Source organism: Citrus sinensis, chromosome 6 (assembly GCF_022201045.2).
Source record: "Citrus sinensis cultivar Valencia sweet orange chromosome 6, DVS_A1.0, whole genome shotgun sequence".
Taxonomy (NCBI): Eukaryota; Viridiplantae; Streptophyta; class Magnoliopsida; order Sapindales; family Rutaceae; genus Citrus; species Citrus sinensis.
Genome location: NC_068561.1, coordinates 19,522,445 through 19,539,529, shown reverse-complemented (window position 1 = coordinate 19,539,529; position 17,085 = coordinate 19,522,445). Strand labels below are relative to the sequence as shown.

General features: G+C 35.5%; 3 protein-coding genes, 3 long non-coding RNA genes and 1 other non-coding gene across 8 annotated transcripts; 2 read left to right on the top strand and 5 right to left on the bottom strand.

Annotated features, from left to right (window-relative positions):
* The first annotated feature begins 1,895 nt into the window (after nucleotides 1-1,895).
* Nucleotides 1,896-3,734, top strand: LOC102621083 (uncharacterized). Its single transcript, XM_006492778.4, has 3 exons — nucleotides 1,896-3,101; nucleotides 3,202-3,281; nucleotides 3,398-3,734. The coding sequence occupies exons 1-3, from the start codon at nucleotides 2,202-2,204 to the stop codon at nucleotides 3,489-3,491; spliced, it is 1,074 nt and encodes a 357-aa protein (XP_006492841.1). The 5' UTR covers nucleotides 1,896-2,201; the 3' UTR covers nucleotides 3,492-3,734.
* A 2,766-nt stretch (nucleotides 3,735-6,500) lies between these two features.
* Nucleotides 6,501-8,168, bottom strand: LOC127903027 (uncharacterized). Its single transcript, XR_008055782.1, has 3 exons — nucleotides 7,869-8,168; nucleotides 7,375-7,602; nucleotides 6,501-7,000 (listed from the first exon to the last, which is right to left on the bottom strand). It is a non-coding gene; the product is annotated as an uncharacterized LOC127903027 (long non-coding RNA).
* Nucleotides 8,169-8,877: 709 nt separating this feature from the next.
* TRNAS-GCU (transfer RNA serine (anticodon GCU)) lies at nucleotides 8,878-8,959 on the bottom strand. The gene has a single exon. It is a non-coding gene; the product is annotated as a tRNA-Ser (tRNA).
* A 245-nt stretch (nucleotides 8,960-9,204) lies between these two features.
* LOC102621353 (thioredoxin-like 3-1, chloroplastic) lies at nucleotides 9,205-10,568 on the bottom strand. Of its 2 annotated transcripts, XM_006492779.3 has the most exons (5): nucleotides 10,126-10,568; nucleotides 9,921-9,995; nucleotides 9,659-9,725; nucleotides 9,538-9,555; nucleotides 9,205-9,416 (listed from the first exon to the last, which is right to left on the bottom strand). In XM_006492779.3, exons 1-5 carry the CDS (start codon nucleotides 10,434-10,436, stop codon nucleotides 9,318-9,320), a joined length of 570 nt encoding a protein of 189 aa, XP_006492842.1. In that variant the 5' UTR covers nucleotides 10,437-10,568; the 3' UTR covers nucleotides 9,205-9,317. The 2 variants fall into 2 exon arrangements, with proteins under 2 accessions (XP_006492842.1, XP_006492843.1); XM_006492780.4 differs by lacking the exon at nucleotides 9,538-9,555 and having other exon boundaries at nucleotides 10,126-10,555.
* A 2,025-nt stretch (nucleotides 10,569-12,593) lies between these two features.
* LOC102618117 (uncharacterized) lies at nucleotides 12,594-13,888 on the bottom strand. Its single transcript, XM_006492850.4, has 3 exons — nucleotides 13,535-13,888; nucleotides 13,347-13,408; nucleotides 12,594-13,235 (listed from the first exon to the last, which is right to left on the bottom strand). The coding sequence occupies exons 1-3, from the start codon at nucleotides 13,721-13,723 to the stop codon at nucleotides 12,734-12,736; spliced, it is 753 nt and encodes a 250-aa protein (XP_006492913.1). The 5' UTR covers nucleotides 13,724-13,888; the 3' UTR covers nucleotides 12,594-12,733.
* A 200-nt stretch (nucleotides 13,889-14,088) lies between these two features.
* On the top strand, nucleotides 14,089-14,845 carry LOC127903149 (uncharacterized). Its single transcript, XR_008055865.1, has 2 exons — nucleotides 14,089-14,427; nucleotides 14,689-14,845. It is a non-coding gene; the product is annotated as an uncharacterized LOC127903149 (long non-coding RNA).
* Nucleotides 14,816-16,417, bottom strand: LOC102631156 (uncharacterized). The gene is made up of 2 exons (XR_370499.4): nucleotides 16,025-16,417; nucleotides 14,816-15,155 (listed from the first exon to the last, which is right to left on the bottom strand). It is a non-coding gene; the product is annotated as an uncharacterized LOC102631156 (long non-coding RNA).
* Nucleotides 16,418-17,085: the final 668 nt, after the last annotated feature.

The following is a 17,085-nucleotide window of genomic DNA, read 5'->3' as shown; positions in this document are numbered from 1 at the left end:
AGGTCAAACCCCGAAACTTTAGAAAATGATGCTGTTTTGAGATTAATTTTTTTAATTGAAAAAATGCTACTTACATGCACTGAGACTTAAACTTTTTCTTTTCATTTTTATTTCCTCTTTCTTCCGAACTATAGACCCCCTTAACTGTTTCTTCAACTAGCAAAAAAAGACTGCACCATGAGCAATTTATGAAAAAGAAAGTAAGAAGGTAAAGTTCAAACTTTCAATTACACGTTTATAAAAAGGGAAAAAACATTTGCAGCTTCACAATCTTCAAATTTTGTCACCCTTTTCTTCACGACATTACACTTTGTTGTTCAACACAAGTGTCAAAAGAAAACAATTCAAAAAGAAAAATCACTTGCAGCAACTACCAAAAATATAAATAAACAAGTAAAAGTCTCTTAATGTACTTCTCATACTAGCAAAACTGAAGCAGAAGCTTATGTAAAGCTTTTGGCTTAGTAACTTACAAAAGAAAAAAAAAAACTGAGAATTCGAAATATCTCAGCTCGCAAGCAAATTAAAAATCAACTTTCGCAACCGGATCTGCTCTTCGAATGTTAAAGAGATCGATCTCGCTATTGCGTGATGGCTGTGGGAGTCGTTCTCTGTGTGAGGTCGTGGTTGTGAGTTGTGGATTGTGAATGGCAATTTTAGGCGCAGATTGTGGATTGCGATTTGCAAATGGCTGTGGCTAGAGCTCGATTGACGAAGGGAAATATTTGGCAAGGAAAATGACATTGTTTTTTTGCTTTAGTAAAACGTTGCGTTTCATTTTCGGGGTTTGACTCGGGGTACATATCATTTTCGTATTAAAAAAGTACAAAATGGTAAATGGAATATAGTAACAATTAACAATATTTCATATTTTCACCGTTTTTTACTTTGCAATAATAATTGATTTATCAATATTTCACAATTATATTAAATTATTCAAATATTTCACAATTTCTATCGATAAAATAAAAAATATTTATAAATAATTTTCTATGGGGTAATTTTAATGAATTATACTATAAACTAATTAAAAGTCCTAGGTTCATCCTATGTACCACTATTTTATTTTTAAATAGAGTCTACATGAAGACTACAACATTGCTTTCATTATTGATGAGAGTACTGGCATACTATTAAACTACAAAGTTAAGATATATAAATATTATTTTAATTGATATGATATACAAGTAGTCCTCATACATTATAATGTAGTAATAAAATAAGTATTTGATGCAAGACAATTGATATGTCCCTCAAACTACTTTGATTACACACATGACCGCTTGAGTGAGTGACAACTCACTCTGTTGAGAAAAACCAAGGGAATGATTTGGAGCTTTTGCATCTCAAACTTAAAGCATCACAAAAAACTAATCCAACTGACTTCTCTCCTTTCAATAATGATGATATAAGATATGAGATAATATTATTTCAGGAGAGAAATTACTTTTTAATATTAAAAAAAAAAACAATTTTATTTTTAAAAAATAATTTAAATAATTTTTAAATTTTTATCATGGATGTAACTTTTAAAATAAGAAGTGAAATCTTGAGTGTTTTGGCATTACTCATTTCCTTAATGAAGTTGAGGATCGGGTTTTACACATGCTTGTGAGTGGATTATTTATCTTTTTTCGGATCAGACTCTGATTACAGATTACAAATTACTTCATTTTAACACATATTTGTGAGACTGTATAATTTATTTCGTTGGGTGCAGCGGATTCAAACCCCAATGGCACAATTGCGAAAATCATTTTTGAAGGAAAAAAAAAAAAAAAAAAAAAAAAAAAACTGAATCCAGTGAGGAATTATAATTTTTAATTTTTTTTTGTCCCCTAAAGCAACCAAGTCAGGTGCCTTGACCAGGCAGGCAAGTTCAAAGCCAAATCGGAAACAGGAAGGGAAACCCTAACACAATACTTAAAAAAAGAACACACAGTTCTTCTAGACTCTTCGGTTAAAAAACCAAACCACCCTCCGCCTCCACCTTTTGCAAGTCCCCTTATAATTTGGAGGCCTCAAAATTCCAGACCCTTCTATTTTGAGAACCCTCCAGACACCCGCACTCTCTCATTATTAAACTTCCCCATTCTTCTTCTTCACCTTCGTCCTCCCTTGATTCAATCTGCTCACGCTCACACCCACAATCGAAACAAAACCATAATTCTCTCTTAACGTCAGCTCACCGAATTCACTCAATGGCCAAATACGGCGAAGGGGACAAGCGTTGGATCGTCGAAGACAGACCCGACGGAGCCAACGTCCACAACTGGCACTGGGCCGAGACCGACTGCCTGGAATGGTCCAGAAACCTCCTCAACGGGCTCTTGTCGGACTTAACCATCCTGGGCGGCGAGGGGAATCTCTTCGTCAAGACTAAGAAGATCGAGAAAGTTGAAGGGGAGGCCTATGTCAACGTTCGCAAGGGCAAGATTATTCCTGGCTACGAGTTAAACGTCACCGTCTCGTGGGAGGGCGAGGCCAAAGACGGGGATGGTGGTAGCTTGTTGAAGGTTGATGGGTTGGTTGAGATTCCCTATATTTCCGATGAGAATGCCGATGAGAACCCCGAGATTAGGGTTTCGGTCAAGGATGAGGGCCCCCTTGGGAAGAGATTGAAGGATGCAATGTGGGTTAAGGGCAAGCCGGTCATTGAGGAGAAAGTTAAGGTTTATGTCGAGGCTATGGCGAGAGGCGGGCCGTGCAAGGATGAGCTTGAAGCTAAGAATGTGAGCTCGAAATCGAAGAATGATAACATTAGTAGTAGCAGTAGTACTAGTTATGTGAGTCAGCCGGCGAAGAACGATGTGGTGGCGGAGAAGGAGGTTAAGAAGCAGGTGAAGAAGAAGGAAGGGTTTAAGAATATATCGTTGAGTGAGAAGTTTAGTTGCAGGGCGAAGGATTTGTATGAGATAATGATGGATGAGAATCGGTGGAAGGGATTTACGCAGAGTAATGCGAGGATAAGTAAGGAGGTTAATGGGGAGATTAGTATCTTCGATGGGTCAGTTACAGGGAAGAATTTGGAGTTGCAAGAAGGGAAACTGATCGTGCAGAAATGGAGATTCGGTAGTTGGCCTGATGGGATTGAGTCAACGGTGAGTTTGATGAGTTTTAAATCTGATTTTGGTTCGTCAGTTTGATTGGATGTTGACTTGGGTCGATTGGTTTATTGAATTTTCGTGTTATGTTTTGCAGGTTAGACTTGTTTTCGATGAGCCTGAACCTGGGGTTACTGTTGTCAAGTTGATGCATACTGATGTTCCTGAGGAAGATAGGTTAGTTTTAGTTAATGGGTTTATAACTTTGCTGTAGATTTTTGTTGCATGGTGAATACTTATGTCATGATAATTCTGTTCTGTATTAATGAGCTATTTGGTTGATTGTGATGCAGATACGGTAATGCGACGGTGGTAGAGAACACAGAGAGAGGGTGGCGGGATCTTATCTTCCAGAGGATACGGGCAGTTTTTGGTTTTGGAATATGATTTTTTTCTCGATTTCCAAAATAAGTAACAAGTGTTTCTGAAGTGTAGAATTTTTTAAAATCAACATTTCAGTTATGAACTACTTTAAATCGATTGAGAAGGTTATATGAGTCCTGTGGTCTTGGTTTATTTGGTTTGCTATTTCAAATTATGTTGGACTCAATCTTGTGTTTTCTAATGACTAAATACACGGAAAAAGATGTACGCATTCAAATGCATGATGTGTCTTTATTTTAAACCTTATACCACTTTTAGTCAAATCTAACTTGTTCTTATGATGACTGCCTTGAATATCATTTTTCTTTTCCAGATTTCTGCCTATTACTTTACATTCTCAAATTAGCCCTCTCAGTTGCCGAATGGTGAATAAGGCTTTTAAGTTTTTTTTAATTAATTTTACTCAAATCATCTGTAATCTCAAGATAATAGGTATTTAGATATTTGTTAGCCTTTTGAAAGCTACTGTTATACCAACTTATGTATCCTTACTAATGATGAGTGTCACTGATTTCTGGATCTATACACTGCTTGTTCATTTATGGTTATGATGCGCACATTTGTAGGGTGTTTCAGTTGGAGTTCAATGACTGCTCTGTGATATGGGAAAATTTCTCAAGTGATTGCGTTGGGAGGATACATTTGGGGTGCATAACTAATCTGGCCTAGGGTCTCCACGCGATTTTGTTAGATCTTGAAAGTTTGTCAAGTTCTTGGTCGTGATTTTGAGAAAGGCTCTTGTTGTGATGGATTTGTAGTCTTACCGTTTGTTGGGTATGGTATCATACATAGAGTATGCTTCTGATCTTCGTAATAATTTGCTTTGGGGCTTGGTGTTTGTCTTGCGTTCCTGTTAGGATCATCAGTAGTATTGTCTCTCGTAATGTAAAGTGTGTTGTTAATTCTAGAGTTTCTGAGTTATGTATTGCAGTTGACTTAGCTTCAGCAATCCTTTTAAGCTTCCCTCCCTGTGTTTTTTAATTAAAATTTATGGCGTGTTTTACAATTCGCCCATTTCAATATGGAGTTGTCAATGAAAAGCATGTGAGATGACGCAGTCTAATGGATAGGGTTCAGAACTATTGGTAGTACATTGATGTCTAATACATGTAGTCAAGGCATGAATTTTTTTAATGCATGTGCACAGGGTCTGGGAACATAAGAATATGCATGAATAGGGTTCAGAACTATTGGTAGTACATTGATGTCTAATACATGTAGTCAAGGCATGAATTTTTTTAATGCATGTGCACAGGGTCTGGGAACATAAGAATATGCAGTTGTGCATTATTGAGTGTCTATTGATTAGATATTTAGCCTGATTGGAGCACTGATATTGGTTTGGAACCTTGCCGATTTCAGCAAGGGTGTGAATGAAATGACTTATTATGGATTGCAATTGTTAGGGATTAGCGACCAGGATTTTGTCTATTGGTTTTAAGGGCATTAAAATCATTGATTCGGAAAGAAATAATGTTGCTTGTATGTGTTAGCTAGTTTTTCAAATGCATGAAGTTCGAACTTACAGAGTAGGACCGTGTTGCTCTTATGTAGCTATGGGTGACTTACGTTCGACAACCGCAATAGAGTTTTTGACTGATAATGCTTTAGCTATAATGGGATTATCTGCTTTTCTTGAATCGGTCACTGGGTTCCGCAAAAATGATAGAATTTTTGTTACATCAGGTGACTTCTCAGTATAAGACAGCTTATCTGTTTTTCTATCAGAAACTTTCGGCTATATATATGTATATGTATTTGATTTATAAGTGATATTCTGTTTGGTTTTATTTAAAAAATAAATAAATAAATATGATTGTCTGATTTGATTTTGCAGGAGATAGGATTATTTGCACTCTAAAAATTATTTTGGACAAATTATAAATTTTATACTATGAGAATAATTATAGTCTAACTTATGTTTAAGGATGATCTTGTGTGATTAAATAAAATATATTTTTCTTAACCCTTTCACCATATCAAAAAAAATCTTAATTTATATATTTTTATTTTTCTTTTCATATGGTTCTTGAAGTTCACATTATAATCAATTTCAAATTATTATACCATTTGAATACATTTTAGAACAGTAGTGATATTCTCACAAATATGCGCACAAAGATTTGCACAAAACGCACCGTTTTGTGCAACCTTTAAAAGGCTCCTCGTACGTGCACCAAACAAAACACACGCACGTTACGTTTTGTTCCCCCTTCACTGCAACAGCTCGGTTTTCAATGCAACTGTGCAACAACTCGGTTTTCATTCTAAAAGGCTCTTTTCATTGCAACAAAAACCCAGCAGCTTCATTCTCGACACAGCAACAATTTCGTTCTCGATTGTCCTCACTCTCTTAGCTCGGTTTTCTCTCATTCTTGGTGGCTTCATTCTCCCTCACTCTCTCCCTCAATCTCTCGATCTCAGCAGTAGTATTTTGCCCCATTTCGAGTACTTCACCTAGCCTAACGTGGAACCTTAATTTTTGTCATATTTGCCGAATTTTGTGAGCCTTTGAGCAATTAGGTTCTGTTTAGTTCTTAATTTATTCTATTTAAATTTTACAAAGCATATATTGCAATTGCCGATTAATGTTGATTGTGTTGTTCAATTTATTACAAAAGTAGGTTGTTTTTGCAACCATTGCAAGAGTATTGTTAGTCTATGCGATTTTTGTCAAGTTGAATGAAATATGAGAAAACCCAGTTGCTTGGTTTGTTCATGTGGCTTAGAGATTTGTGAGTGATTATGCAGTGCATTTGCAACATGGTTTTGCAGCTGAAAATGGTTTGATTGGGAAGGGGGAAATGTTCAGCTTTATGTGGCATTCAAGCCGTGATTTTGGCGTGCATATGCTCGGTGCTAACAAATGTGACCTTGATTCCATGTTCAGCAATACCTTGTGCTGGGAATGGTATCACTACAGCGTGAGATTCCCTGTCCATTGAAATTAGTTCAAACTTTTCCTTGTGAACCGAAAGTTATACACGATTTAATGCAAAGTTGCAAATAACAGAAAATAATATTTCAACCATAAACGTAATTTTCATTGCAAATAAGAGAAGTTAATACATTAGTTGAATATACAATTTAAATACAATACATATTAAAATACATATAATTATTTGTGGGAAATATTTTACAATAATACTTGGTTGCTAACTTTGTTAAAGTTCTCTTTCAAGCAATTCAAATTTAAGAGACAAGCATTTCATTTGATGCCCCAGCTTGCGCACTTCTCCTAGTAAAAGATCAATTTTAATCTCGCTCATATTTCGATCTTCCACCCCTCGACACACAATATATTCATTGTTCTTCCGATCGTCGTCCCATTCAAATGTCCCACATGGCCACATCCTTTGCACTTCCAAAACTTACGATTCGGATTCTCTCTTGTGCACGAAGTTCGTAAGATCTTATCATTGCAGCACTTTTCACAAGTTTTTATATGTGGATTTGGAACTCCACTCATGCTAGAGGACATTGTGATAGAAATATCCAACCAATTTAAGCAACTGACAAGGAGAAAAAAAAAGTCGTAATAGTTAGTGAGCATTAAGCAACTGGACAGGGAAACAATATAGGACACACCAGCTACTAATCAATTCCAAAAGAAAAAAACAGCCACAACAATGTTGCTCTCAAGGTTTTTGCCAACTATCTCCTGCAAACTTAATATCTATCTAATAATGTTTGTCAATCACATCTAAATATTTTTTATTTGCTGAACTAATGACAAAGAATATCACCGCCTCACATTGTTTAAATAATTTGCAACATCACTTGCATGAGTCTGTTTTTTAAGCTCAAGTTTACATTATTTAGAATAGTGAATAACATGAAAAAAAGTAAGATAGTAGCTCAAGTTTACACAAATCTATTGTTTTACCTTCCTTTCACATTGAATTCTGAGTCAAGGAGAAGAAATCCATTTCCCTCAGCATTTCCATCCTTATCTCCAAGGCATGACACCAGGATATCACCAGAAGCAAGGCAATGAGCCGTGTGAGGATAAGATAATCTTGTCTTCTGTACAATATCTGCAGGCTCAACAACTTTATGCAAAGAGGGAGCCCTTGGATTTTTTTGTGTGTCAACTACGTATATACGACCAGATCTGAAAGTAACAACGATAATTTATTTAAATTCTTTTTCTTTACAAATCTTGATGCATTTATATAATACATGCAATGTGTTTTGATTTTCCTAGATGACCGAAACAGGAAAAATAAATCAATTCGTTCAAAATTCAAAGCTAATATCAATACAACCCAAAATCACTATACCCTCAACAATAACCATTCAAAATCCAAGTGGCCAAAATGGGGCAAAATAATTAATTTTCAATTAATTACAAATTAAAGCAATAAATTGAACACTAACCTTAACAAGCTCCGTTAATTCGGTTGTGTTGGGGTAGAGAGAGTGATGAAATTGAGATCGAGAGATTGAGGGAGAGATTGAGGCAGATCGGAACCGAGACAGTGAGGGAAATGGAGCCACCGAGAATGAGGGTGATCGGAGCCGAGAGAGTGTGGCAAAACAGATCCAGCGAGAATGAGGAAGTACAGAGCCGAGAGCGAGGGAGAATGGTGTCTAGAGAATGAGGAAGCTGCTGGGTTTTTGTTGCAGTGAAAGGAGGCATACGTGAGTGGGAGGAGCTGGGAAGAGCGTGTGTGTTGTTGTGCACGTACGAAGAGCCTTTTAAAGGTGCACAAAACGCACCGTTTTGTGCAAACGTTTGTGCGCGAATGTGTGAGAACATCATTTTCCATTTTAGAATGAGGAGTTTGGTTTTGATATTTGTATGTCAGCTATTTTTGTACACGGGCTTCTTCGCTTCCCAAAATTATCAAATTTAATAATGTTATGACCAAGCAATATATGTTGAATTAGCTTTTACCTCTAACTTTGCCACCATAAAAAAATCATGCTTGTAATACCTCAAGGTTCCAAGTTATCACATTTACTAGTAGTTAGTTCTTAGTAATCAGTTCAGTGGGGTAGACTAACGAATTTTGTAGCTTCTTTTTCTACAGCAGCTTGAGGCATACTATTATCAAGCATTTATGTTATTTTACCTCTTATCATTGTCCGTTCATTTGGAGGAACTAAACAGCGATCAATGTCATTGTGTTGAGAATTATGACGAAGAGATGAACAAATTAAGGTTTGTTTCGGTATTTCTAAGAAGAGTAAAATCTTTTTTTTTAGAAAAAAATAATAATAATACCAAGTGATATTAACGAGTTATGAATAAAATGAGGGTCCAAAAGTTCTTGAAAGTACAAATAGCTTACTATTTCACAAAACTATACTAAAAATTATGCAACTTTGAGATCTGATAAAATATTTCCACGCGCCTTGGAGCGAACAGAATTTCAAAAAGCTCCGTCGCCTGAGAGATTCGAACTCTCGCGGGGAAACCCCATGTACTTAGCAGGCACACGCCTTAACCACTCGGCCAAAGCGACTGCGTTGTCCATAGCGTTCACTTTGTATATAGTTGACAAAATGCACAAGAAGTTAAAAACAAAATCCAATGCGCTCGAGGCCAATTCAAAACTTTAGATCAGCTTGGCAAGATTTTATGAAGCTCGCATGAAATCAAATTGTTCCATTTTATTTTACATCCAAATAACCTCATTTGCCGCGAGGGCATTCAAGAGAAAACTGAGAAAATTTTTTAGTTGCCAAACAAAATCCTAACACGATCATCGAATGAAAAAATATTTTTCCTATAGAAGAAAGAGTAGGAAATCAAAATTTACATATACAATAATGTGTAAGATAAGAGAGAATGAGAGGGATTTTTTTCTTTCTTTCTTTTTATCATACAAATTTTTTGATCATTTCTCTGACTTCTTCAATTACAAGCCAAGCTTTATGCCCCCCTATAACTTCTGATTTCATTTCTCCATCTTTCCATATCTGCAACAACAACACAATCCCCCCCACCAAAATTGCAATTCCCTCATCAAACAACGAACTTTATTTAAAATAAATTCTTAGCAAACAAAAACGTAAAGTAAAATGGAAAAAAAAAAATCACCTGAATTGTTGGCATTTTCTGACCCCCAAAAAAAATTGTTGGCATTAAAATGGGAAGAAATTTAAATGGTTATTGCAGCATAAGTTAACAGAGTAGTTAAGTACTAAATTTGTATACTTACAGAGATGTTGCCACGCTTAACTAGATCTTTAGATACCTTGTTTACATCCACGTAATAAAATTTCAATCTACAAAGGAAGAAGAAGAAGAAGAAGAAGAAAGATTTAAAAAAATAAAAATGGTCAGACATTAAAATTAATAAGAGCATTATTAATATTCTAATATCAACAATCACTGCTTCTTCTTTTTCCTTGTGTATATAAATAAATAAATAAATAAAAACAAGAATATGTTTTCTTAATTTCAAGTACTGGAATATTTACTTGGTATCAAACTCAGCGGCCAATTTCTCCAGCTTAGGCTTCAAATATATGCATTTTCGGCACCACGAAGCCATCCTATCATCATTAATTACAAAAATCAACCTCGTCAAATAGAATAATAAACTTACTTGTCTGTAATTTTTTCTTTTTTCTAAACAATCGTTGGGGCCTGAATAGATAAATAAAATATATATACATATATTACCAGTCAATAAGGATAGGCTGAGAGAGTTCTTGAGCACGAAGGAGAATCTGATCAAGATGATCCGAGTCGTTGATGGGTTCCAATTCAACAGAAGTGGGCCTCGACAAATCTGGCCACAGAGCTTCAACTCTCACGTCTCTCCTCGCACTCTTGCTTCGAGAAGCAGTATCAACCCAAAAGAAGGCAGAATTTTTTTGCAATAACAAACAGCTACTGCTGCCACTACTCCATGGCTGCTGGAACTGTTGCTTCCCTTCTCTCCGATGTAGTTCCTGGTACAGTATGCTTGATTTTGCTGCCAAAGCTGTCATTCTCTTTTTCTTTTCTTTTCTTTTCTTTTCTTTTCTTTTCTTTTACTCGATGGAAGAAAAATATCTGAGGTTATGCGAGAGATATTTAGACTAATGGGTCCTCCAGAAGCATATCCGAAATGTGAGCTCGTTGTGGGGAGGATGAATAGAAAGTGGGGCCCACAATATTGAATATAGGGTGTATATATATATATATATATTTTTTTTTTTGTCATTCGGGGATTTATTATTGCTTTGGATTTGGGAATTTAAGACTGAGGCACCGTGTCTAGTAAGCAGTGCGTAGCCCAGGCCCAGCTAAGGTTTTTGGTAAAACTAATTGATTTTTTTTCCCCCAAAGCACTCGGTCTAATTTTTTATGACTTATTTTTCTAATATTTAATAAATTAACTAAGACTACTCTATGCTTTTGTATTTCAAAATTACCCCCTACTAAAGGGTCTTATTATTGAGTTTGAATTTAGCCATCAGCCGGATTTTTTTTTTGTAATTTTCTACAATTGTATATATAACCGTTATGATTTAATTATATATAATTTTTTATGTAATAACTACAGATTATAATATATATAGTAGAATCTCAATAAATTAATAACTTTGGGACCATAAAATTTTTATTAATTTAGCAAATATTAATATATCAATAAATTAATTTATAAGGATTTGAGGTAATAGATTACGTAGATATTTTTCTCATTTCTCTTAACATAGCACATAGGATACGATAATGGCTTCGTATTTAAAAGGTATAAAAAAATAATAATGATTGATAAAATGTGTAAAGCATTATGCAAATACAACAAAGAAAATCTTAAACATATCATTCATATATATATATATATATATATAGTCTCAAATTAGTTGGATTCTATAGAAAAATAAGATCTTTTTAAAATTTTATCATTTAATAAATTTATTAAATTATTAATTTGCCATATAGATCTCAAGTTTATTTACCTTAAATTATCAATTTAATGAGTATTAATTTACCACATTCACTAATTAACACTTGAAAAGTGCCTTTTATATCTAAATAAACTTAAGTGTAATAAAATAAATAAATAAATAAAACAGGAGGAAGCAGAGGAACTTCGCAAGATTCTCTTGTAGACTTCGAGGAGTAGTCCTCTATATAAAGTTAAACTTTCTGTCGTCAGGCTCAGGCTGAGTTTCAAGGGCGGCTGCCACCCCTTGTTGCCCTATTTCGTCGTACTCATTTATACTCCCTCTCCTTTTTTTTTTTTTCTGATGCACCCACATTTTTACTCTTCTTTTTCCTGCGTGTACGTACATAGCTAATAAATCAAATTATGGAAATTAAGTATATTTCAACATATATAGTATTTAACAAAAATTCAATTAAAAATATCATGCCTGATCACGAGTGACGACGACAAGGAGCGAGTATATATGGGGATGACCGGCTGTCTACACTCAGCACTAAACACTAAACACTCTCTTCTTAATCATCTGCAGCTGCATTTTCTCTATTCTCTATACGTTCAAATTAAAGCAAAAATACCATGCATGGTATTCATTTTTAAAGAGAGGCGATGTTTAAAGCGAAATTCGCAAATCTCCTATATATAAATGAAGCTTTTATTAATTCTGTAATTTGTAACGGTTATTTTGAAATTTTGAGTATTTCAAATGTCATCACAAAATTCATGCTGCCTAATGAAGTCTTACTACATGCACATCTACACTAAAATCAAGCGATTGAAATAAGAGAGACAATAAATTAATCCACGTGTCATAATTTATTAGGAGGATTCATAATAAGATTTTCCCGCGTCGCGTCTGTACTTACTGCAAGACATGTTCTATAATAAAATTTTCCCGCGTCGCATCCAAGACATGTTCTATAATAAAATTTTCCCGCGTCGCATCCATACTTACTGTAAGATAGGTTTGATAATGAATTTTCCCGTGTCGTATCGGTACTTACTACATGACAGGTTTTATAATAAAATTTTCTCCCGTCACATTAATACTTATTACTCAATATATTTCATAATAAGGTTTTCTTGCATCTCCTTGTTGTATTATTCACTGCTTGAATATACTGGTCTTAATTTTTAATTTTTATCAACTAATTGAAAAAAAAAAACATATTTACCAACCTCACCAACACAAAAAATTTTGGAAGGAGCAAGATGAAATTAAGAACTTCAATCCGATTCATCAAGAAAGATTACCATACACTAATTCCAACATTAATTAATTGCTAAAGCAGAGTTTCATTTTCACTAGATTTCATCGCCTTCATCACCATCACTATTCATCACTAGCACCAATTACAGATTCAGATGCATAAATGGAACAGTATCTCTAAGCAAACTAGTAATGGATCTAGCCTTCTTCACCTTCTTCTTGCTGTTGTTATTATTATTATTATCATCATTATTCCCAAAACAACCCTCCTCCGCTTTCGTCCTTTCCCTCTTCTTCTTCTTCTTCTTCTTCTTCTTATTATTATCAAGGTCATCGCCATCACCTTCACCATTATCTTCACCAATTTCTCTTTTCATCAAATTATCTCCGGGATATCTCACACGTCGAATCAACAAGTGATGCTCACACATTGAGTGACCTTCAACTCTCCTCCCTCTGCACCTCCATCTCTTCCCATCTGTCCTCCCACACCTCGTGCTCGTATCCTCCTCCTTCCCTTCCACTTTTACCATTTTATCCCCGGCATCAATATCATCGCTCCCCTCCTGATCAACCTCAAAGCTTATAAATCTCCTTTTCTTCAACGGCATGGCTTTCTCCTCCTCGCGCCACCCCCCTATCAAACTAAGTAAAACAAAAAACCGACACTGCTTCATATATTTTTTTTAAAAAACAAGAGAAAAATTAGAACCAAGACTGTCAAATGAATCAATGAATTATTATTTGGTTAATCACCTTTGTTCAGCTGGAGTGACGTACATTTCTTCTTCTTCGTGGCGGATTTCTTTGTCCTGCTCCTGCAACGACAACAACGAGAAGAAAACGGCGCCGTGTCAGCTAAAGTTTCGCTGCATTTAATACTATATGCAAATTAAAGAGTGATCATCATGATGATGAACAAAGTTTCGACAGATCATGAGCACCTGATTGAAAGTGCTGCGACTCGTCGAATCGATGTTGTTAATGCGACCGTTGATTCTGCTTATCATCACGCGTGGCGATTCCGACGATGCCGACGACGTCCGAGCAAATGTATGATCATCGAAGTGGCGTCCGGTTGGTGAAAGGGAAGAGGAAGAAGGAGGAATGTCGTGAGTGTTTCTGATCCTCATTTTTTTTTTTTTATCAACGGTTCAGATTGTCGAAGCTTGATTTACAGAAAACAAGCCATCAAAAGTGAAAACTCTAGAAGATGAAGATAAAGATGAAGATGAAGATGAAGATGAAGATGAAGATGAAGACGAAGAGGACTCGTTTCTCTTCTGCTCTTGTTCTTTCTATGGTTTCGGTTAGAATTATTTTTTGTTCGTATTTGTACGAGTAGCCGAGGGCCGCACCCGCACGCACTGAGAAACACGAAATGCGCGTGTACGGATTGGGGATTTTGGACAAAAAGTTGCCACGCTTTTAACATGCGCGTGGACACCACGGACCAACCACTTTGGTTCATACCTTATAACCGTTTAGGTGATTAGGTCATGCTGAATAATATTTTCAGCACCGATATGCTCACAACATTCAGCCCCACATATAGCACCGAACGGTGCGTTTCAAGGTAACTATAAAATGGTCACTGTAGATGGATAATTACAACACACGCGCATTGAGAAAAAACATACGCGCTCTCTGGCAGAACAAGCACGCACGCTCTGGCTCTTTCGCTCTCTCCCTCAATCCTACCAATCCAGCAATCACCATCGGCTTCGTCTCTCTCTCGCCCGTCCATTGCATCTCTCACAGCGCCTCACTCTCTCGGCTGTCTCAAAAATTCGACTTGCAGCCTCACTCTCTTAGCTTCACTCATCGATTTCTAGCGGTAATTTGCTAATTAATTCCAAATTTGATTGTAAAGATAATTAGTTGTAAAGATTCAGCTGTCATTTAGTTAAACAAGGGAAGCTTGCTGCAACACACCATGAATTGAATATAAATTATTGTGACAAATAATTGAGGATAATGTTTATTCAATATCTACATAAAATTCTTGCACCGAAAGTAGTGATAAGTTTTTTATTTGTTCATCTTGCCTTCTTTATTTTTTCGGATGACAACAAGATGTTTAATTTTTTTTTAATAGCACATACAAGCTCAGCGACATGGACATTTTCAGCAGCTACTCTTTCAACAAGATAATGAATATGGAGTTAATAGGTAGTTATTTCTCAGAATAAGAATGTACTTGTATTGTATTAGTATTTTAAGAATGAAGAACACAGATTTTTGTTTTATTGTCATTCATATTCTGATACAACACTTAGCTTGTGGATTTGATGTACAAATTTTCTACAAATTTTTCGCAAGCTTTCAGTTGTGGGTTTGGAAATTCACTTGTGCTGGAGGACATAATGATTGTACATATATAATTATTTCCAGCAATCATAATTTTCTAAAAATCTGGAAATAACACATAATTTCCAACAATCAATATAAAGAACAACAACACTTCATCAGTTGATTGTCTTTGGTCTGGTTGACAGAATTCTGGTCATCACTCCGGCCTCTCAAGCACAGACCTACATCCCAATCACTCATGTTGATCAAAACCTGCAAAGCAAAGAGAATAATGTATTACTGCGACATGTAGTTCGAGCTCCATAATGTACACATATGCCTATAGATGCTTCCCCTCCCCCAACTTTGAAGGAGAGGGATTTTACCATTAGCAAAATTCATCATAAGCTAAAACAGATCTAAAGAAGCAACATAAGTTTCTTTAAACTTAAAAAAAAAAAAATTTTAAAAAGGCTTGGTGTCATGGTGGATTGGTGCCTGTTTTAGGCAAGTTCCAATTTATTCATTTGGAACCGGTACTATGTAACTCAATATATTCTTTCCAAGATAGGCATCTTCCATCATTCTCATTCTTGACAGGTTAAGCCAATGTACAGGATGCAATTATCTAAAAGAAAATTCTAGCCAAGCACAATATATATTTTATAGAGTGGAATCATTTGGGAAAGAAAACAAAGAATTCACAGAATTCAAATAATAAAAAAACTCCACAAAAGCAAGTAGCCAGATGCCAGATGCCAGAATCTCAAAAGAACATCTAACAATAAAGAACCCAAATAAGAAACAAACAAATGAACTGAAAAAGCACCCGATCCAAATTGCCTCGGCTCACAGACGCCATAAAAGCTTCCCCTTTTTAAGCTTCGTTGAACAAAATAGCAAAATCTCTTAAAACTCACTAAGCTAAGTGTTTTTGTTTTCAGACACAAAACTAAAGTAACTGACTTGCCCAATACAAAGAAAACTTTACGACAGAATCTAAAAAGAATTTTAAACCGTGCTGATATTCTCAACACACTGAGCAAAAAATAGTTTACCATGAAACAGAACTAAATCTTCACAAACTCATAATCCCACACAAACCAAATTTGAAATTAATGTAATGAATTGAAGCAAACTACCTTCAGAATTTGATTAAGGCAGCTGTCAGAGACGAGACAACGGCAGTTGAGGAGAGAACCCCACGGCGGAAGCCGCAATTCAATTTTCTAAGAGAGCCGAGAGAGTGAGGCGCCGTGAGGGAGCGTGACGCAGCCGACCGCCCCCGGGGAGGGGGGGCGCTTACAGTGAGGAGGAAGCGTGGTGAGATTTGTTGGCGTGAGGGAGAACGCGCGTGGGTTTGGAATGGCGCGTTTGTGTTGCGATATTTCCGCTACAGTTAGAATTTATACTGAGCACAAAACGCACCGTTCTGTGCTCAGTGTGGTTCTCACTGTGGTGAGAATCTCATTTTCCTAATATTTTATTAAGAAACGAAGCGCAAAAACTTAGTGCTGAAGTTGTCTGACTGTGCTAATAATCACTTATTTGCTCCATTTTCTATCAACGTGGCAAATGTTTCATCCGGTAAAGGAGAAAAATTTATAAATTAATTACGCATAATTTTTTATTTAATTAAAGGAGGTTGAGTTTATAAAAATTCAAATCACTATCTTCATAATCATGTTTATCTTTGAGAGTAATAATTTATTATTGAACCAAAGCCTAAGCGCTTTTTTTTAAACTATTAAGACTCAAAATAGTGGTTTGTTATTTTTATTTTCTTTTGTAATCTTGTTGTTACCATACACATAAATTAAAAAGTCTTTTCAGTGATCAATTTTTAAATTTCAATTATTGACTTAAATCACACATGTTTTAAATTATAATTTGAAGACAATCTTAAACAGAAAAATATTTAGCCACTAAGAAACAGGAAAAATAAAATAAAATAATTCTAAATTTATGTAATTTATTTTGGTTAGATGGGAATGACACATGTAAAATAAATAAAAAAAAAATTCTCATCTGTCATTGTTTGTAATTTTATTTGAAGTGGGGCTTTATAAGGTAAAATAACGGGTGCTAATAGGCAATAGCTTCACTCTTCTTCAGACCCAGCGGAAGAAAAAGAATCAGGCCCATTTTCAATTTATGGGTCCTTAACTATCCAGATCCAGGGCCATCTTGTTTTTTATTTCTG

Coding starts and splice junctions, on each gene's coding strand:
- LOC102621353 (XM_006492779.3), bottom strand. CDS start 10,436: ATGACAGCTTTGGCAGCAAAATCAAGCATACTGTACCAGGAACTACAT. Junction 9,996..10,125: donor CAGCCTATCCTTATTGACTG/GTAATATATGTA, acceptor TAATGATGATAG/GATGGCTTCGTGGTGCCGAA. Junction 9,726..9,920: donor GCCGCTGAGTTTGATACCAA/GTAAATATTCCA, acceptor CTTCCTTTGTAG/ATTGAAATTTTATTACGTGG.
- LOC102621083 (XM_006492778.4), top strand. CDS start 2,202: ATGGCCAAATACGGCGAAGGGGACAAGCGTTGGATCGTCGAAGACAGA. Junction 3,102..3,201: donor CTGATGGGATTGAGTCAACG/GTGAGTTTGATG, acceptor TATGTTTTGCAG/GTTAGACTTGTTTTCGATGA. Junction 3,282..3,397: donor GATGTTCCTGAGGAAGATAG/GTTAGTTTTAGT, acceptor ATTGTGATGCAG/ATACGGTAATGCGACGGTGG.
- LOC102618117 (XM_006492850.4), bottom strand. CDS start 13,723: ATGAGGATCAGAAACACTCACGACATTCCTCCTTCTTCCTCTTCCCTT. Junction 13,409..13,534: donor GTCGCAGCACTTTCAATCAG/GTGCTCATGATC, acceptor TTGTCGTTGCAG/GAGCAGGACAAAGAAATCCG. Junction 13,236..13,346: donor GTCACTCCAGCTGAACAAAG/GTGATTAACCAA, acceptor TGTTTTACTTAG/TTTGATAGGGGGGTGGCGCG.